Raw genomic sequence first — 19,455 nt, 5'->3', positions numbered from 1 at the left:
TGCTGTTTACCTCATATGAGTTGTCAGCGCATGGCTGGTGTTTTGGTAAACTGGTCTTTGTGCCACTGTGGCTGTGTCACACCGCCAACAATGGGCCCGGCTTACATACTACAGCGTTTTCAGTGGTGCTGCATGCACCTGTGTGGACACACATTGTATCTAAATAGTTTTTGAAACGATACCATTTTTGTCTCTGTGTGCCCTGACAGGGACTTAGGCAGTTTGTGGCCATACTTAAACCTACAAACTGCCCGACAGGGACTTAGGCAGTTTGTAGGTTTAAGTATGGCCACAAAAGAAAGGGCACAATTGGCTATTCTATTTAAAAGGATCCAATCAGACCTAAAAAGGGCAATTTTGGATTTAATCGCGAGGATCAGATAAATGGTTACAATCAGTTAATATTTTACTGATATTGGTTTGCGTTCTAGCTGTTTATGCAAACACTATTTTACATATTTTATGAACCTTTAGACCCAAGTGACATTGACATTTGGTTGTTATCTTTTTATTTAATATTGTACCTTTTTTACTCTGGGAATCCTGTTGATATCAGAAATCTCTTTTACAAGGGAGACCTGATCGTTTTTGCAATTTCTTCCCACAGCAGTGGGAAACGTAGGTAGAAGGCAACGTGCCACCAAGGAGTTTTCTCTGAGAAACTAAGATCGGTAGAGTTTCTGGTCAGAGGAACTGTCTGATATAAAAGCAAAGCTGTGTAAAAAGCAATATACAATAATAGTTATGGTGATTTTTACATAGCTACAGCTTTATAATGGCCAGTTATTCTGACTGGAAAGATTTGCATCCTTCTCAGTTCGTGTTTCACACAGGAAGATTGTTGATGCTGCACTGCCTTCATGTCCAATTTCCATGTCAAGCTTTAGTGATAGCCACTTGGATTAACCAATCTGGATTTATCAACTGAGGCAAATATATTAAAACTCTTGTTATCAAACCTCACTTTAAAAATCACAAAAAACTCCTTCAACTGATAAAATAGAGACAATTTCTCTATATCTTTATGTTGCATGTCCCTTTTATTGATGCACACACAACTGCAGTAAGGAACCTTTTCTAGCTCATAATATTACTAACAGGAAATGCTTTTTTTTACTAAGTATTTTGATTTTTATCTTTTTATTCAATAAAGCCAGGTTCATTAGTAAATTCCAAATCCCACAGCTTGAAATAGTTATGCAAATTCAACCAAAACCTCTTCTTTCCATTGCAACTATAAGAAAGTCCCCATGTCTGGATTTATTAAAAGCCTGCAAACCTTGCATGTTCTCGGGGGTACTGGGCAGATAGGAGCGGCAGACGGACAACAGATTGGGAAGGAATTGTGAACAGTGGGCCGTGAGAATCCCTGGCACACTAAGGTAGGGTCTCTGATGCTGCCCCTGGCTCGCCGTTTCATGACAGAGGCAGCAGCACTGTAGGATACTGACTGAATAACCATGAGCGCACTAAAAGGTTTCATGAAGAAGCTGGCTTCATGAAAGAGGAAAAGAAAGTACCGCACCCTAGTCAGCGGTGCCAGCGCCCTTCACTGTTCTACTCTGCCCACATCTTCCTGCCATCACTCTGAGTCTTTCTCTACAAGGCCTCACACAACACGCGTGTTTCCTTCCTCTTTTCAATACCAGTCTTTCCGGAGGATCTTCGTCATTGCTTTTGTCGCTTCTCTCTATCCCTTGCTGTTACATCTACCTTGTTGATCTCTTGCAGATCATACATCTGTTCAATATTTCAAGTAGGTTTAAAAACTACTAGGTACTTAGGAAAAGATAAACATAGGAAAAATTAAAAGTGACAAATAATACCTTTTAAAAAAGACACATGAAGGATATGCTAATTAAGTAACCAAAGATAATCAGCCCAATTAGTAAGCCCATTTCATCAACATCAACTATCTTTCACTATGTGTAGACATCAATAGATGTCATGTTCTCACATTGGTTCACTTCACCATATTTTCACATACTTTTGTGAAACTTTGCTCGGGGGAAAACCTCCAGAAATTTACAACATTCTGCCACAGCAAAAGTCATGCAACATGGAGAGAAGATGTGAAAGTCCTTGATTAATACATAGAAGAATGTTGTGACTGTTGCTCATGGCTGCCATGATGCTAATCACAAAACTGAAGATTTATTGAGAATGACACATCCTGGCATGGCTCACAAAGTCCTGCCAGCACACCTACGAAAACTCTCTTTCATGCACACAGAAACATCCTTTACATAGAGTAGAGAAGCAAAGGCAGCAGGTGGGATATGCATATCTCCTCGGGGTGCATATTAAGAAGTGGAATTACCCTTCAGTCTGGTGGCTGCTTTTAAAACACCCTTTCTTCTTTACAGCACCTCATAAAGGACCTTTTGATATTTTCTTGATAGTCAGCCAAGCCAACATTTGGTGGCCTGGGCCCACCCCACTTCCCCAACAACAACCCGCCCCACCTCTTTTTCTGCACGACACAACCCTGTCAACTCAAGAGACACAAGCTGGCTTCAAACACACAAACTGCCAGCCCCCATGAACCTCAGTGAGAAAACTTTCCTTCAAACGTCCTTGTACAAAATTTGTGGGAGGAGGTATTAAAAAAGGAGAGTAAATTCTTGGAAAAACGATTTCAATCAAGACTTTCGGTTGATCGCCTTTTATGAGTGGTGCATACAGGAAACAGTAGACAGTCGAGTGCAGATCTGTGGAAAAAATCTGCCCCACATGTCCCTGTGGTGAGCCCCAGCTGACTCTTCATCTGACCACCAGAAGACAGGGAGGAACACGTCTCACCTCCTGTGACTGGAGAGTGAACCCGAACCTGGCAGCCCAACACCAGCTTGGGCCACTGATCATGTCAGGAGACAGGACAACTCATGGGCAGGCTAGGAACCGGACGGGGAGCACAGGCATGCAGACAGTCGAGGTTAGGAGGGAAAAGGGGAGAGAGCAGTCATCGAGGGAAACCCTGTCTCTTTCATCTTTTTCTCGTCCTTGCAGACTTCCTCCCACCATCTGCAGCCTGGCTCTCACCTGTCTGTCTCTGGCAAGGCCACTCGCGCTTGTTCAATTGCTATTGCTTCCTCCCCGCAACAATAGAAACCTTCAAAAGTAGAAGTAGCCCAGCCGTGGCTGCAGCCTTGCTCTGTCAGAGGAAGTGAAGGGAAAGGAGGATAATGTAAACAACAACAGTAGTATTCACTTGAGCACTTTTTTTTGGGAAGTGGTCAAAAGCATGGAAAAACCTAATGTTGGAGGGCGCTGACTCACCCACAAATAGTAGTAAACAAGCCGATACCTACTAATGCAGATGATCAGAGCAGAGCACTTACTCCCTTCTTTCTTCATAAAGCTATCTATGTAAATTCAAAAAAACCATACAGGCAGAAGGCGCCAAGGCTGAGTGATTTACAATCTGCATATGCGTAGTGATTTTCTTCCATTTCCCGTTAACAAAGGCAGTCCCCTAAGCTGGCACAAACATTCTGGGCTCATATCAGATGTAGAAGTCACTGAGAAACTTCTGCTTTGAGTGGCTCAGTGGAGCAATGATGCATGTGAAAGTTTTTCACACACCAACCGCCAACCTGTTGCCCAACTTTGTGGCTGGGTTGAGACTTCATAAACTCCAAGAATGCCTAGATTTAAGCCATTCTGTTATTCATGTCCTCCTGCAAGATGTTGAAAAAGGAAGTTTAGCGGGTAATTGGCGTGTGGAGAAAAAGTGTTGAATTTTTGCTCTTTTCATCTGTAACCATTCACAGCACTAACATGAATGAATAGGTCACTGACAGAGGCAGTACTGCCTGTTCTGTCGAGGCAAAAGAGGAATGTACTGTTTTCTTTCTTTCTGGTTTATTGTCCAACTGTTGCAAGCTGTTTAACTCAGGCCTGATCACAGATTAAACTCTCTATCAGTTACAGGTCATGCTAAAGAGGATATATATTATCAGCTTGTTTGAAACCACTGAGGAGCATGTGCCTGCTCGTGAGAGTGTGTCATGTGCGTGAGTGATAATGCACCTCTTGTGTCAGCTTCAGAGAAAACTACTTCTGCAGAGGATCGCTGAATCAATGAGGGCGTTAACATGGCTTTTATAACCTCCTATTTTTTGCCTTTATATGGCATGTTGAAGGTAAATTCAAATTTATAATCAGAGGTCTAAATAGGAAGCAAAAAAGAAGCATCTAACTGAAGATGATGGTCCTATCAATTGTAATTCTCTTTAGTCATATGCAGTCTCCAGCTGAGAAGAGGTTTATATGGGTTGTATTATGAATGAATTTATAACCTTAGTAAAAGTTATGAAGTGTCGTAAGACTTGTGGTTGAGAAAGGTTCTGTGTAGGAGCAAACATTACATTTGAATCAAGCCTTAGATGGCTTAGCCAGCTTCTTAACTCTGAGGCAGTTCGTGCCAAAGCACCTGGCTGTGGGTGTCTGGGAAAAGCTTTCATGCCTCCTGGTTGGAATAGTTATAAAAAATATATTATTGGGGATTTGATGAGATCTCAAGGCACAAGATCTTGAAAATGTAAAACATGTTGATATATCTCATCAAAGGGAGGTCTGTCTTGTGTAGCACCATGCAGTCAATATGTAACTTTGAAGAAACAAGTCAAAGCTATCTACATGGAGGAGGAGGTGAGTGCTTTTAGCTGGACAGCATGTAGGCCTATCTATGTTTAAAACTCTTATTTTTAAATAAAAAAGGAAATAGTTCTTGAGTTATTACCCTGTTGTGTACATGCAGTTGCCTAAATGAGATGTTGTCGGGCAAATCTGCATTGAAAAAGGCTCCGCAGCTTTTAAATAATTGATCTAGTGGTATTCTAAGTTTTTGGTAGAATAATTACCAATATAACTATTAAGTACGTGTTATAAATTGGTTGAAATTTTACCAATTTAAATTTCAATGGAATTTATAAGTAACCTTTTATAAGTTCTACTTAAAAACATTGAATAAAATCTACCCAAATATATTTTTTTGCAAATTTCACTTATTTTAATGGTTAAATTATGTTCATTTTATTAAATAATCTATAAAATATGGAGAGACCTCGTTATAACAAAAATGAAAAATGGGAACATTAATCATGACATTAGGCTGGATAGTACTCTTGCTACTGACCAGCTGTACACAAGGCTCCTTACATGTGATCCCGTTTAAATTCATTATTCACAGTGACCTTGTTTCTTGTACACAAACAAGAAGAAACACTCACAGATAAGGGTATCTATGAAATTCTCCGGCGCCATTCATCTTATTTAAAACCAGCAGCTACAAGCGCACAATTACAGACATGTCGGTTTGCGCACACCTGTTCCCCCTCACAGATCACACTGCCAAAGAATACAAGCAAAGGCACGCTCACGCTGAAATGGACACGTAGATACAACAACAAATCATATAATGTTAGCATATACAAATGAGCTAATACACCATCACCACGGGGATGTTCATGGCAGTTGCTCATACGCACACTGGCAGAATTTGACTCATGTTTGAGCTAAAACAACTCCAACAGGCCTCCCACCCCATCACTCTCCACCTCTGAGCTCAGATAATAGCTGTCCAACACCAGTCGCTCACCACTCCCTGCCCTGTTGGCTGCGTAAACACGACCCATTCAGACATACACAGAGGCAAGACAGTCAGCCTCTCCTGGGTTTCCAGTCCACACCATCGTTTCTCATAACAGTGGACCCCTTAGCAACATTCGAGCCTGGCTGTCGGTCAATAACATGTTGGTGACGGAACTGTTCGTCTCAAGTAAACGCATTAATCTCGAGTGCTTAAACATATATTCTATAAAACATCCATGCATGTTCTCACATGTACAACTCCACACATTCACACACACATTTGCCAATTACCCACGTCTTTGTTCATAGGAAAAATGTGTTTAGCAGCCAGAGAGTTGTTCTTAGTAAACAGCTACAATGGCAGCAGCCAGACATGGGTGCAGGAGTGGGCTGCCACAATAACTTGAACCAGCAAAACATTGTGAAACAACTCCCAAAAGTTCACATTTTTACACCGAACTCAAACATTTGGCCTCATAGGAACCTTTAAAAACCATCAGCTGAGCAGGATTTCTCATAATGTTACAGAGTCAACAGGCTTGTGAAACACACTCCTGGGGGAAAAAAAGAACTCACCACAATCTTCAGGAAAACGCAAGCAACCAGTCCATGGTTCAGCATCCACGCTGCGGTTGATGAGTTTTATTTACAGTGGTGTGACTGACGCTGCTGAGGGGGCTATAAACTGCTGTTAAAGCAGAACTGGATTCCAGCACGGACTTGAGGAATCCAGCCCTGGCACATTGTCTGTCTCTGCATTTGACGTGCAGTCTGGGTGCCCAATGTCCCCCCGACAGACATGTGAACACCACCATACATTAACATATAGGAGTTATTAAAACAGACTCTACATACGCAATAACTGATTCCCTCTCTATTGTTTATGCATAAGCAAAGCCTCACATGAAAATGAGCATATGGAAAAAAAACTTTAGGCAACTGCAAGAATTGAGACTTTATTTATAGGCTGCCCTGCCCATTAATGGGCTCGGCTATTACTGTGGGGTGAGAGAGATCTGTGAACAGGGAGGTGCAACACTACCACTCAAGTTGATCTTAAAAAGGTCCTGACGCTATAAAAATACTTTCCAGCTGCAACAGACAATGCATTACGAAATTAAATGACCATTATATCAAATATAATACAGGTTTATTAGAGAGAGATGCACAGGCAAACTGCTGTTGGATGATTTTTAGCTTGCGGCTTGACCAGTGACCAACTGGATGGGAACTCAAAATCGGATCTTATTCCTTATTCTGCCATCGTGTTGGGTTGACAACAACACTCTTTAGTGTGGAAGTTGTTACCGAGGGAAGAAAATCAGCAAGGTGTTTAAACATGAAGTACATTCCTGTAATTTATTCAGCCTGCGAGAGCGAGGGAGAACAAGACTTTCAGCAAATGTCAAGAAGGCAGGAAGTATTACAGAGACATTGATCTGGCTAAGCTTTAAGCCTAAGTCATGGAGCACGCAGGATACAGAAATGTTGGGTGCATTTTGAAAATCTAAGAGACAAGGTAAGAATCTAACTTTCCTAGGAAATATGTACAGAGATGGCTATTTTAGCAATGCTAACCACATTGATCTCTAATTTGAGATGTTAAAGGCGATTTATAACAATTTTGTCAGTTTTTTTTTTTTTTTAATCAGTAACATTACCTGCTCTCACTCCTATAAATAATAAATTACCACTTACAGCCAAAAGGCCAAAAATATGGTTTAAATGTTGTTCTTATATTAAAGTTCTTAAAGAGAAATCACAATCATCGTGCCAAAACAATTACATAAAAATGAAGATCAAAATGGTGCTTAGTGCATATCTACTATAGATATAAAAGCTCTCTGCGCTGCAAAATGAGTTGCCATTTGAGTAAACTTTCTAAACCCAAACAAAGAAGAGGTTTTCTTTTACTTCTCATGGACTTTTGACTTCAAAACCCTTATTTCTGGCAACAAGCCTAATTCCTGTTGTGTGTTCGTTACAGCTCAGAGATCTTCAACCATCTAAATTATTCTAACTTCAGCACATTGTTTTGATAAAATCATGAATGAATTAACACAATTCATGTATATGTACATAATTATAGTTGCAGTTGCAGTTCCTTTACAGAACTGAAACAGTATTACATAAAATCTCTCACTCTCTCTCCCACATATACAAACACACATCCTCCCAAACAACATACTGCTATATGTATACCCAGCAACCCCCCCCCCCTCAGGCATCCTAATCTTTTAATTGAATCTTTTGTAATTATAATGAAATAACTGCAGACTTCCATCGGGGAGAAAATGATCAGACTAGCAAGCGCTCACAGGAGGCACCTAATTCTTCTGCAGATGAGATGTACACCCTTATTTTAATTAACTCCTCAGATCACCTCCAAACAGAACATTAGGGGGGAAAGCAGTGAGGGTGTGTGTGTGTGACTGTGGAAGTGTGTAAGAGACACACATGAGAGTGAGAGTATCAGCATGAATAGCCAAACTGTGCACAGAGAGATTGAGCTACGGGTGTATGTTGATGAGAAAAACACACTTTCCCTCTTTTTGACCCCTCACAACTGCTAAACGTAATTGCCTCATTCTTCTAGCAAATACAAATTGACAGCGAATGGATTGGCATGCATAGGCTTCCTTAAATGGCTTCTCTAGAAGTTGACTAATTCAGTTCTCATTGACGTATGACTAAATCAGTATCCATTATCCCTATGTGTGGGGCATCTCAGATGTAGGACCAGCTCTGTGGCATAAGGCACTTAAGAGCATTATATAGGCCGGGCTGGTTGAAAGGGTCCTCTTTTCAGCAAGCCACACATGCAGCAGCTTTGACACTGGCCAGGCCGTAGCCTCTGACTAACCCCTGACATTGAGATCTCCCTACAAGTGGACAAAAAAACAGGAAAACCGGCCGCGCACTTTTAAGTCAGCCGATTGTCCCTGGCTAACAGCCAGCAGCAGTGACACTTATCACTATTGCAGATTTACTGCCAAGACAATAGGTCACACTCATCTGCTGAAAGATGTAGCTCATTTGTTAAAGATTACAATTTCTATTTATTTCTACGTTGCTAATGAATAAAACTATTTTTACTGTAGAAAAGAACAGTTTGATTCATTTACGAGCATCACGCCAGAGTCAAGTGACTTCTTTTCAGAAAAACAGCAGTTAATTTGGTATGCAGGGATCATGCCTCTGTGAGCATGGCGCAAGGAGCCAGGCAGGTCCTTCTGTTGTGCTGCAGCTGGCTGAGCTTAATGAGATATCAGATTCAAACATCAATTCATCAGCCTCATTGATGAGGACAATGAGGTGCAACCGCTTCAGCAAAGAGAGGCATTATGGCTCGTTGTATGGTGATAAGGCGGCCTTGTTTACAAAGGTTACTGGGCACAGAGGGTTTTGATACAGTACACCAAGAAAGCCTCCACTTTGCTCTGCTCTGTTAGACTTGGCTCTTGCACCCTTGAAGCAGCTTCTCAGCACTTCTTGCATTTTTGATTTTGAGGAACAAAGAGTGAAAAATGTGCTTCTGTAATCTAGAGTGCTGATTTTCTTATAAAGGAATCCATGTGTGTAAATATATGAAATAGAAAGGCCTTATTAAATAAACAAATGTTGTCTTGTTATCATCAGAGCTTCCCCAAGCTCTAAGCAGAGCAGAGCATGCTGGGGCTGGCTGAAGTCCCCTCTGGCCTCAGCCTCCACTGACAGGGCATCTATCTTCATTAAAGCTCAGCCAGTGTGCATGACGGCCACTGAAATGCTGGTGTCTTCACGATTAATGAAGACAGATGTCTCCCCCCACCTAGAAGCAGTAACGAGGAACAAAAAGGATAAGCTAACAGAAGAAAGCAAAAAAAGAAAAAGCAAAAAAATCCCACATCACCTCCAGCTTCTCATACATTCTTGAATGTTTTCCACTCCACTGTCCACCCCACTTACACCCATTGTTTTTCTTCCCACTGTCACACACTCACGTGGTAGTAGCAGCCACACTGAAGGGTGTAGAAAAATGGACCCCAGTTGGTTTAAGTGACAAAGGCTTTTCTTAAGTCAGACAGAACAATGACAGGGGAAAAGAGAGACCAGAGAAGGCTGGCCTCTTTGCTTTGTCAAGACTTGGTGTGTGCTCCTTTTTCTTCATTAATTTATTCACTAAATAATTCATCAGCTTATTATTTAGTGGCTGTTTGGCTATCCATTATCATAAACCAAATACCTGATATAGAAAGGCTGCAACAGAAAACTCTCACAGCTTATATTATTTCATCAAACTAACAAGAGCATATGGAAGATATAGTTTTTGGTGTGAGTTTGCTTCTTGTCACTCTACTTTGACATGGCAAGGTCAAACCTCAGGTGGTTCTCATTGTGACGGAAACTTGACTCTTATAGGGTCACTGAAATAAACAAACATAGCTAACTGTTTTAACTGGGCATCCCTGTGGAAAGTTTCTTTTTTCAACCTCTGAGCAGCTAAAATTGGCTATGAAGAAAGGAGAGGAAAGAAGAGACTGTCAGTCCCAGTCTTTTCCTGTCCTGCTCCGCAGCCCCCTGACAGCAGCCCCTTGGTCGAGCCCTGAGGGATAAACAAGACAGCAACAAGAAACAGTGTGTGTGTGTGTGTGTGTGTAAGAGAGAGAGAGAGAGAGAGAGAAAGAAATAGAAAGAACGCCTGACAATGTCACACATGAAACCAACCTGGAAGCCACTTACACTGAACACTGGCACTGCCTGTCCAGGCGAAGGGGTCCAAAGCCGGGAAGAAGGGGCTTGCCTTCCGCAGCATGCACGCACCGCGGCTGGTGACATCATAGAGCTGACGGGGGCCCATTCCCAGGGCTTCCATGCAGTCGAACATGTTGCCCCCCTCCCCAACCCGTGGAACAAATCACTACGAGCGCTCAGACCTGCCTGCCTGCCGCTACTGTCCTGCTTCCACTGCTCACGTCACTCTCTTAGGCAATGACAACAACAACACAGCCCGCAGCAGCAATCTCTACCCGCTTCCCTCCACTCCAACTTCTCTCTCACTGTCACTCTCTGTCCCTTCAAGATGCCGAGCTTCCCCGCCTCTCTTTTCCGTCCCCGACTGGAATGCAGATCTGGTTCCTGGGCGCTGCTGTCTGCCTTACCCCCCTCCCTGCTCGGTGCGCTGTAACAGACCTAAATAAGCCTCTCAGAGTTCTCCCTGAGCCCCAGACACAGCGGAGTGAACCAACTGCCTAGGCATGACGCTCAGAGAGGGGGTGGAGAGAGCTGAAGAGAATGCCACAGAGGGCGGAGAACAGAGGAGCGAAAAGGAGTGGAGGGAGGAGCGATGGGAGCCGTCCGGCAGCGAAGCTCGCATGAGAGGAACAACCGATTTTCTCAAAGGACAAAACTTTACTCCCCCCGCTGCATGTATGTTTAATGCAAACAAACACCCCTTTCGCAAGCATCTCCATGTCAGATCTGCTCCATGTCTGTCTCCACACTGCACCTCCCCCAGTTTTCTGCAGTAAGTATGCCCCCCCCCCTCCCGCCTTCCCCTCCTCTTACTGGCAAGACCGCCCCCCCCCCCTCTCCCGTCTCTAATCATAACCATATTAAAGCCCCAGCCACTGGCCTGGTGTGTATGTCCGTGTCAAAGAGAGTCTGAGACAGAGAGAGAGAGGAAGAGGAAGAACATTGTGATGTGGGTAAACCCAGAAACCAGATGCCAGGGGGAAAAAAACAGAATCTCTCCCTCCTCTCCGTCTGCTCGAGGGAACAGAAAGACAGGGCAGTGCTTTCTGCCTTTCTCCTCTGGAGGTACTTTTGCAGTGATGAATGAGGGCTGCCTTGCTCAATCCCAGCCGTGCATTTACACAGACAAATACCTCCAGTATACAAACACACCATGTGCAAGACACACTCCTCGCAGGCTCACTTGACCTCATTTGTGATTTATACTCGTCGAAGCTGATGCGAGGATGCAGACTGCACAAGTCATGACTTAACTCTCGCATTACTCGTATTCCTGCCATGCAACGTTCACATCTTCTTTTCACTCTTACTGTTCAGAGTATTGATGAAAACAATTCAATAAAAAAAAAAAAAAAAAAACGCAGCAGCACCCTCACAGCGACAGTAAATCAAGGGGAAATCAATAGGCAGTCACCGGTCCTAACTGTTGCTCAGCAGGCGGATAGACTCTGGCTGGGCTAAATCAAACAGCCGGATACAATGGGAGATATATGATAATAGAATAGGCTGACTCTGTGAGCTCTGCACATTCATCTCCACCCCTGTCAAACTGGTACAAGTGGTACAGCCCAGAAGGCAAAAAAGACACCATTTCCTGTCAATCTGTGCTGCGGGTTACACTCTCTATAAGCATAATTTGCGCCCTTACTCCTTACCTCTCTCTCTCTCTCTCTCTCTCCCGCTCTTTCTGTCTGACACTTCTCTCTTCTCCTGTCTGATGAAAAAAAACAACAACAAAAAACACGCTTTTCCATTTCTGTGCATTTAGATTGATTTTCATTACGGTGTTTGTTGACCCAAAAGCGAGTGCTCCAGCTCTGAGACGTTTGGTTTGTTATTTTAACTCGCCACATACAGGCACGTCAGATTGAAACGTGGGCTGCAGCTCGCACTGATCCCTCAGACAGGCATACATTTAAAGAGCTCTTCTGTTCCATTTGACAGTAAACAATATCAGCAGTTTTTATGTGTTTCTTCGTACAGCTGTCAGGTCATAAAAGCAGGCTTTATGACGACAAGAGTTGAAGCAGCAACTTTTTTTTTTTTTTTGTCGTTCTTGCCTTTCAGCTTTAAACGCCTTAATTGATTAAGTGGCTAAGAGGTTGCCAGTTTCATTACTTACAACTGGTGTACGGACATCAAAACATATTTGATATTGGGTAAGTTATGTTTTTAAGAAGTATTTGTTTTTGTTGGGCTCTTATGTTATGCACTTTAAAACGTTTTATCATCACTTAGATTGTTATCCCTATAAATATAAAAAAAATATTGTAATAAAATGTTGAGTTCCTATCGCCCATCCAATCTGTTAATTCACTTACACAATTAATAATAACTTGGTTTGTAAATACATTTTTTTAAGTCCAACTTTTTCTAATCCTTTTATGATGCATTCTTTTCTCATCTTTCGTCTTCTTCCTGCCTTGCCTTTTTTTGCCTAGCAGCTAGTTTCATCCAGCATCCAAAAACTGGATAATCCCCAGGTGCTCAAAAACGGAATATGTAATAGATTTTTGAACTGGCGAGCTGCAACACTGTCACTTTTTATCATGCTCTCACACAAGAGACTCCTCTGTTTTTTTAGATATATGGAGCCTTGTCGATTCCTCTAATTTTTAACATTTCTTTTGACGGTCTTTGAGGCGGTAACCGAGACCACTAACCTCATCACATGTTCTCTCCTTATGGCACCCAGCTCTGAGAGATGAGAGCCTTCCAGAGCTTTGGAGAGTTCGCCAAGCGGGTTTAGACATCTAATCTACATACTCCATACTGCTGGTGACCCAGGTTGTTCCCCTCCCTCCCCCTTCTTCCTCCCCTTCCTTCCCCAGTCAGAGATGTTGAACTCTGGAAGAAACCCCCACAGGGCCACTAACTTTCCCCCCAAACTTATCCTGCCCTCCCTCTTTCTCTCCCCAAATCTGGCTCAAAAGTCCTTCCATCTTTCTTTCCTTTAATTCTTCCTTTCTCTCCCTTCTGTTTCTGTGAATACTCTCCATTTCATCAAGTTCCCCATGGCCATTTTTTTTCCTGACTGCATGATTTGTTTTAGTTGACAAAGTTCTCTGTATTCATTTCTGGGTTTTGGAAATATTTCATTTTTACTATTTGATTGCTGGTCATTTTGTGCTGGCTCCTACACTCAAGTAAGTTTAATATCAGTGATTAAAAAAAGAAAGCACTTAAAACCTTTTTGAGCGGTAAGAGACAATTTTTTTAACTTTGTTTCACAGAGAGGACAGCTGGACCGTGTGCATTTAACTGCACGCGAGGAGCAGCCTAGGAAAATCAGGCTTTACTACTGTCTGACACTTTGATGCCGATTACAGATAAGACATATACAACACATTGTTACCACTTCCTCTGTATACAGCTATTCAGGTTTCAGCCAAACCATAAAAAACGCAGTTCTGTGTGAGGTAATAAAGACGAGCCCCTAACTTTAAAGTCATGGTGACTTTAACAGAGGAATGTAGACATTTTTTTTTTTCCACTTTTTCATTTGGCAACTGACCAGTGTTTGGACATGTTTAAGCAGATTGCTGGAGATGATCAGGGCAATAAACCCCAGTCCAGTATGTTCTCCCAGTTCAATCAGATTCAGGTTACACAGAAACCCCTCACATTTCATTCACATTTATGCAGAGCCATATGCTTTATGGCTTTTTTATTTAAAGGGAAAAATGTATGCCTAAATATAAAATACAGTGTTGAACTTGTAAACATTTTTCTCAGAGAACATAATTCTAATGAGGATATTGATATGAAATTCCCAAATTACTATAAGCTGATTCAGTCCTTACTGATGGCCTATAAAAACATTTCTCATTAATAGGATATCACACAAGAGGCATCTTGTGATGGATAAAAGAGAAGCCTCTTGAACCTTTACAACCTTATTGTTGCAAAACAATGTCACGCCATCGGATAAAGATGTAATAATAAACTACTGAATGTTACAGTGAAGACCATAATTTCACCATAAACAACCCATGATAAGTTGCTTCTTCTAAGAATTTTGACGGGAATAAAAAAAAAAAATCAGAATAGATGTTGAAGAGCAACGGACCTCTCACAGAGAGCTTCAAAAAGACCCCCATTTGACAGATACAGTTTTCAAAGAAAACATTTAAGTAATGCTCTTAACAGCCACATTCTCTATGCTTGCTGACCGCACAAGACTCCACTGCTGAAGAAAAAGCATGTTGAAATTGTTTAAATTTTGAAGAATATAATCAGGCCAGATGAGACGGCAATTTCACTCTTTGAATGTCTTTGCACATTCCTCTAAAGCAGTGTTTTACAACCCTGGTCCTCTAGGCACACTGCCTTGCATGTTTTAAAAGTGTCCCTGCTTCAGCACACCTGATATCAGTTGATGGCGGATTAAAAGGCTTTTGCTTACTTGCAGTAACCTAAATTTGGGTGTGTTAAAGCAGAGAGGCATCTAAAACATGCAGGGCCGTGTGCCTTGAGGACCAGGGTTAAAAATAAGTGCTCTAAAACATCTCAACAACAGTGAAGATTGGAGTTGAGAAGATCATTGTGTGGGGCTGCTTTTCAAATGGCACGGGCAGACTTCATATAATTTAGGGAAGCATGAATGGAGAAAATAAATAAAAATGCAAGAATGGACAAATCACATGAAAAGAACCCAGTGGTAAATCTATGGAAAGACCTGAAAAGAAAGAACTGAAGGCCAGAGTGCATAGAAGTCCCCCAGACCATTCAAGATGTGAGAACAGCTTGTGAGGAGGAATGACTCAAAATCACACCTGAGCAATGCATGCAAAACGATATCCTAAATCCAACAAAGCGTTTTACATATAACTTAATATTTGGACTAATTTGGGTTGATATCAATGTATGTGCAGATAACTTTGGTTGCTACAAACATCTGGTGTAACTGTCAATCAATAAACACATTTCTAATATATTTGCTGAGATAAACACTGACATGTTGGATACCTATTTCTCTGCTCTATCGGCCTTTTTACACACAACATTAGAAAAAAACATACAATTGCAATATTACTGTTGAATATTGCAGTGATTTTCCTGACTACTTTCTTCCTTTCCTATCCTCAGGATACCCCGACCAGTCTCTCTGAGCTCTCTGATCTTAATCACTAAGATCTAAGTCACCTATAAACATTCAGGATAGTGAAAGTCCATCCAAATGGCCAAATATATTTTTAAAAAGGAGATTTTTAAAGCATGGCACCTGAATTATAAAAGCCAACCAAATATTACATCCAAGCAGTCTTTTGTGATTGTGTTATTACACACAGTGATGATGGCAAGTGATGCTATTATGCAGCTTTAGTGTAGTTCAGGTGTTCTTTTTTATCACATTGGTTGTTCCTTAATACAGCCTTAACACTTAATATGCAAAGACACCTTACCCAGTCATTAGCCTCACTCTCCTCTATCTGTAGGTAAAGTGACACACTGCTTTTGAGAAAGAGAGAGAGAGGTCTTGTTTTGTAAGCCGCCATGTTTGCCTCTGTACACATTCTAGTCCAACCACAGAGCTACTTTTTAGACAGCAATCAGCCTTGGCCATCTTTCAGAGAAGTATTTTCCACTCTTTCCTTGCCTCTATCTTCCTTGTCATGACCTGCAGCCTATGTTTTCTGCAGTAGAAGTGACAGATCTCATAGCTATTCAGCCAAATTTATAACCCCCAGCTCCCATATTGTTCCCATGGACCCACCCACCACAACTTAAAAAAACTCAGCCGTTCTTTCTCCCTCTTGCAGGTTCACTATGTTGCGTGTGCCAGCAAAGGCCCGGCTGAAAACATACCTCTCCCATTTTTAATAGTAGCCTCTTTATCTTCATCTGTCATCATGTCTAAGCTGTAGAACTCTGTTGCCTTTGGCTTACCAGCAACCCTTGTAGACGTTTCATATTCACAGGCATACAGCAGACCCACACAAGTGTGCACACTGGCTTGACTCATGTAAAAGGTGCAAGAAAGTTTCCAGGACTTGGGAAATGTTGGCTCAAGATTGCAAAGAAATAAGAGAAAATACAAAGCAAAAGCGTAGGAAATAAAACAGCAGAAAAATAAAAAGGCAAGAAATTTCAAGCTAAAGGATTTAAATTGATAAAATAAGAACAGCAAATATTGAGCTTACAATCAGTGTCACAAAAACACACATTGAGTTTTTCTCCCAGATATTAAAATCATGGCTAGAGCTTGTGTGTCCAACACAAAGGGGTGGGATTCTGCAGGCAGTAATCCAAGATGTTCTGATGAGTTATTTCATTACAATGTTGTTTTAACTTAATCTTTCATATTTGTCTAACCTCAAGCATGTGGTTTATTCATAGTCATTTTGTATAAAATATCAAATAATGCTCTCCTTAAAAAGCTAACCTAAGCTTAAAATCCTAACCATGTAGTTTCAGGCTGGCTGATTATTTTTCCCAAGGGGCCACATAAGGAACTGTGACAGTTGTTGAGGCCTGGATTATTGGCTCGACACAATTTTCCCAAATATATATTTAATAAACTTTTTCTCCTACAACTGAACAATAAACGGTGACCCACCACGCTGATAAGTGTAACTTTCTATTTTTAAGGAGTCCTCTTTATTTTCAGCTTCAACCATCCCTTGGACACAAAAACATTATCTTGTATTGTATCCTGCATGGTGGCACAGTTGGTAGCACTGTTGCCTTGCAGCAAGAAGGTCCTGGGTTCAATTCCCAGCCTGGGGTCTTTCTGCATGGAGTTTGCATGTTCTCCCCGTGCAAGTGTGGGTTCTCACCAGGTACTCCAGCTTCCTCCCACAGTCCAAAGACATGCCTGTTAGGTTAATTGGTCTCTCTAAATTGCCCTTAGGTGCATGAATGAGTGTATGCATGGTTGTTTGTGTGTTGCCCTGCAATGGACTGGCAACCTGTCCAGGGTGTACCCCGCCTCTTGCCCATAGACTGCTGGAGATAGGCACCAGCTCCCCCGTGACCCACTATGGAAGAAGCGGTAGAAAATGACTGACTGACTGACTGTATCCTAAAAATGTATATGTGGCTTTTTGGCAGGTTTTTTTATGAATGCCATTTTTAAATTCAGTCCTGACTTTTGGATTTTATTTTTTATTTTTAACTCCCTATATCTTTGTTGTCTTTTCATTGTATTTGTGTTATCATGATCGGCGGGGGGGAGGTTTAGAAAACAATGTTAATATTTTAATTTCCATCCTACATATGGAAATTACATATGAACCTTTCATTCAGACCACCTTTTTGCAAAGTCATTAAAATGCCATCAAAACTGGATTTAGTTTTTTTCCATCCCATATTTGGAAACTGGTAGTTTTTTGTGAAAAATGGCCTTCCCCTAGTGAAGAACATGAAACATCAAAATCTGGCACACATATTGCTGTCTTTACTTTAAAATGCATATAAAAGACTTGAACGAACAAAATAAAATGAATGAGCAAACTAAAATTCACCCTAAAATACACAACCAAGCCATATTACATTCAATTTGAGTCAAACACAGACACAATTACCCTAAAACGTAATTAAAAAAACACAAAAATGTCAAGGGACCATAAGTATGTTTGAATATAACAAAAAGGGTATGGGTAGTCTGATCATTCCAATTGTAATTCCCAAGAACCTGTCAGGCTCTGCTTTACACAACAGCTAAATGTGGGCAAAAAAAGTATTCAGGCCTTTTAACTTTTTCACCAAATACCATGACGCTGTTTTCATGCAGCTATTTAACTTGGCACAGAAAAGCAACAAAGACCTCATATGTTGGCGTAAAGTAACATATTTAGTCTAGTGGATATTAATATTTTTCCTTGCTACTGGGTTAAAATTATAACAAGGGTGTTATGATTAAGATGTTGTTGATCACAACTGCTGCTTTTTTGCAGGTACCTTCGTAAGAATTTGTTTTTAATTTTTAATTGTAAATTTATCATCCCAAGATTGATATCAGACAATTTTCGCTTGATCCGGTTATGATTGGAACACAATTTTTATTCTTTTAATGCATCGACCAACAGCATATACTTTTATACAGTTTTTATTTTATTTTTTTAATTCCCTCGTTTTCTGTTGTATTCAAAACCACTATCTCTATAAATAACTTGCAGCATCTTTTTTTCTGTTATTCCTGATAAAAAAAAAAAGGTTCAGAATCAGCAGGTGACACTTTCTGGAATAAAAACAATATGGAAATGGGCATTGACCTAAAAAAATCTGATCAGTGCATCTGTATTCTTTATCTAGTGCCAAAAAGTTGCCATTACTGACAGTTCCTGCTCTTTATGTAACCATTCTCAGGAACTGATTTCTAAAAAAGATGCAAAGAGCTGTCATCTTGAAGTTGGTGGTTGCCCATAGAGATGAAAGCGGGGCTGTCAGACGATGCTGAGCTGTTTATAAAAGACATCTCACCGATAGGTCAGGGACGCATCCAAACAGCTCTGCACATGCTGTCATCACCCAGGGACACACACACACAAATCCTGCAGCCGTAGCCTTACTAATTTGCCATGTAGATCACGGTCACAGAAGAAGAAATCCCAGAGAGCAGTGGGAACAGGAACAATGGTTTCTCTGATGAAGTGCTGGCACTTGTGTCAGCGCTAACCAGAATCTAAAAGTATGACTTAGTCTGATATATTGGGTGGAAAAAGACACAAGACGACTAAGGAAATCAGCGTCAAACTACTTAAAAGATTTAGAGATAGAATAAGCTCAAATGTTTGCAATAGTAAATGGTAACTGGACTGAACTTATTTGGCGCTTTTCCAGTCATATCGACCAGTCGAAGCGCTTTACTCTAGAGCTACATTAACTCATTCGCACTCACAAACATGCACACATTCACACACTGATAGGCAGATCTGTAGGCAACTTGAGGTTAAGTCCCTTTTTGTGTAGTTTTTCTTAGTCCAAGTTTAAACCTAGAACTGCTCGAGTAACTGAATTTGTATTTCAAGCTTGATTTCAGCTCTAAACAATGACACAATTGATGCAATTGACAAAAAAAAAAAGACCTGACCTTAAAGTAAAGTAAGTAAATGTATTTGGCTGTGTGGTGCTTTGAAAGTTTACTCTTATTTTGCTCTTCCCAAACTTAATGAATCAGGATGC

General features: G+C 41.1%; 1 protein-coding gene across 8 annotated transcripts in view; it reads right to left on the bottom strand.

The window, feature by feature from the left end:
• rarga (retinoic acid receptor gamma a) overlaps positions 1-19,455 on the bottom strand; it is a 76,816-nt gene that overhangs the window by 13,346 nt on the left and 44,015 nt on the right. Inside the window, exon 1 of one of the 8 annotated variants that reach the window (XM_047367553.1) lies at positions 10,303-11,068. The exons of 6 other annotated variants lie outside the window; for them this stretch is intronic. In XM_047367553.1, coding sequence (XP_047223509.1) covers positions 10,303-10,462 — 160 coding nt within the window. In that variant the 5' untranslated portion in view covers positions 10,463-11,068. Of the gene's footprint in view, positions 1-10,302; positions 11,069-19,455 lie in introns of those variants that run through there. One more of the 8 variants, XM_047367628.1, reaches the window with a different exon arrangement.

Source organism: Girardinichthys multiradiatus, chromosome 1, assembly GCF_021462225.1.
Source record: "Girardinichthys multiradiatus isolate DD_20200921_A chromosome 1, DD_fGirMul_XY1, whole genome shotgun sequence".
NCBI lineage: Eukaryota > Metazoa > Chordata > Actinopteri > Cyprinodontiformes > Goodeidae > Girardinichthys > Girardinichthys multiradiatus.
Note: the sequence above shows the minus strand (reverse complement) of the source record. Positions and strands in the feature narration are given on the sequence as shown.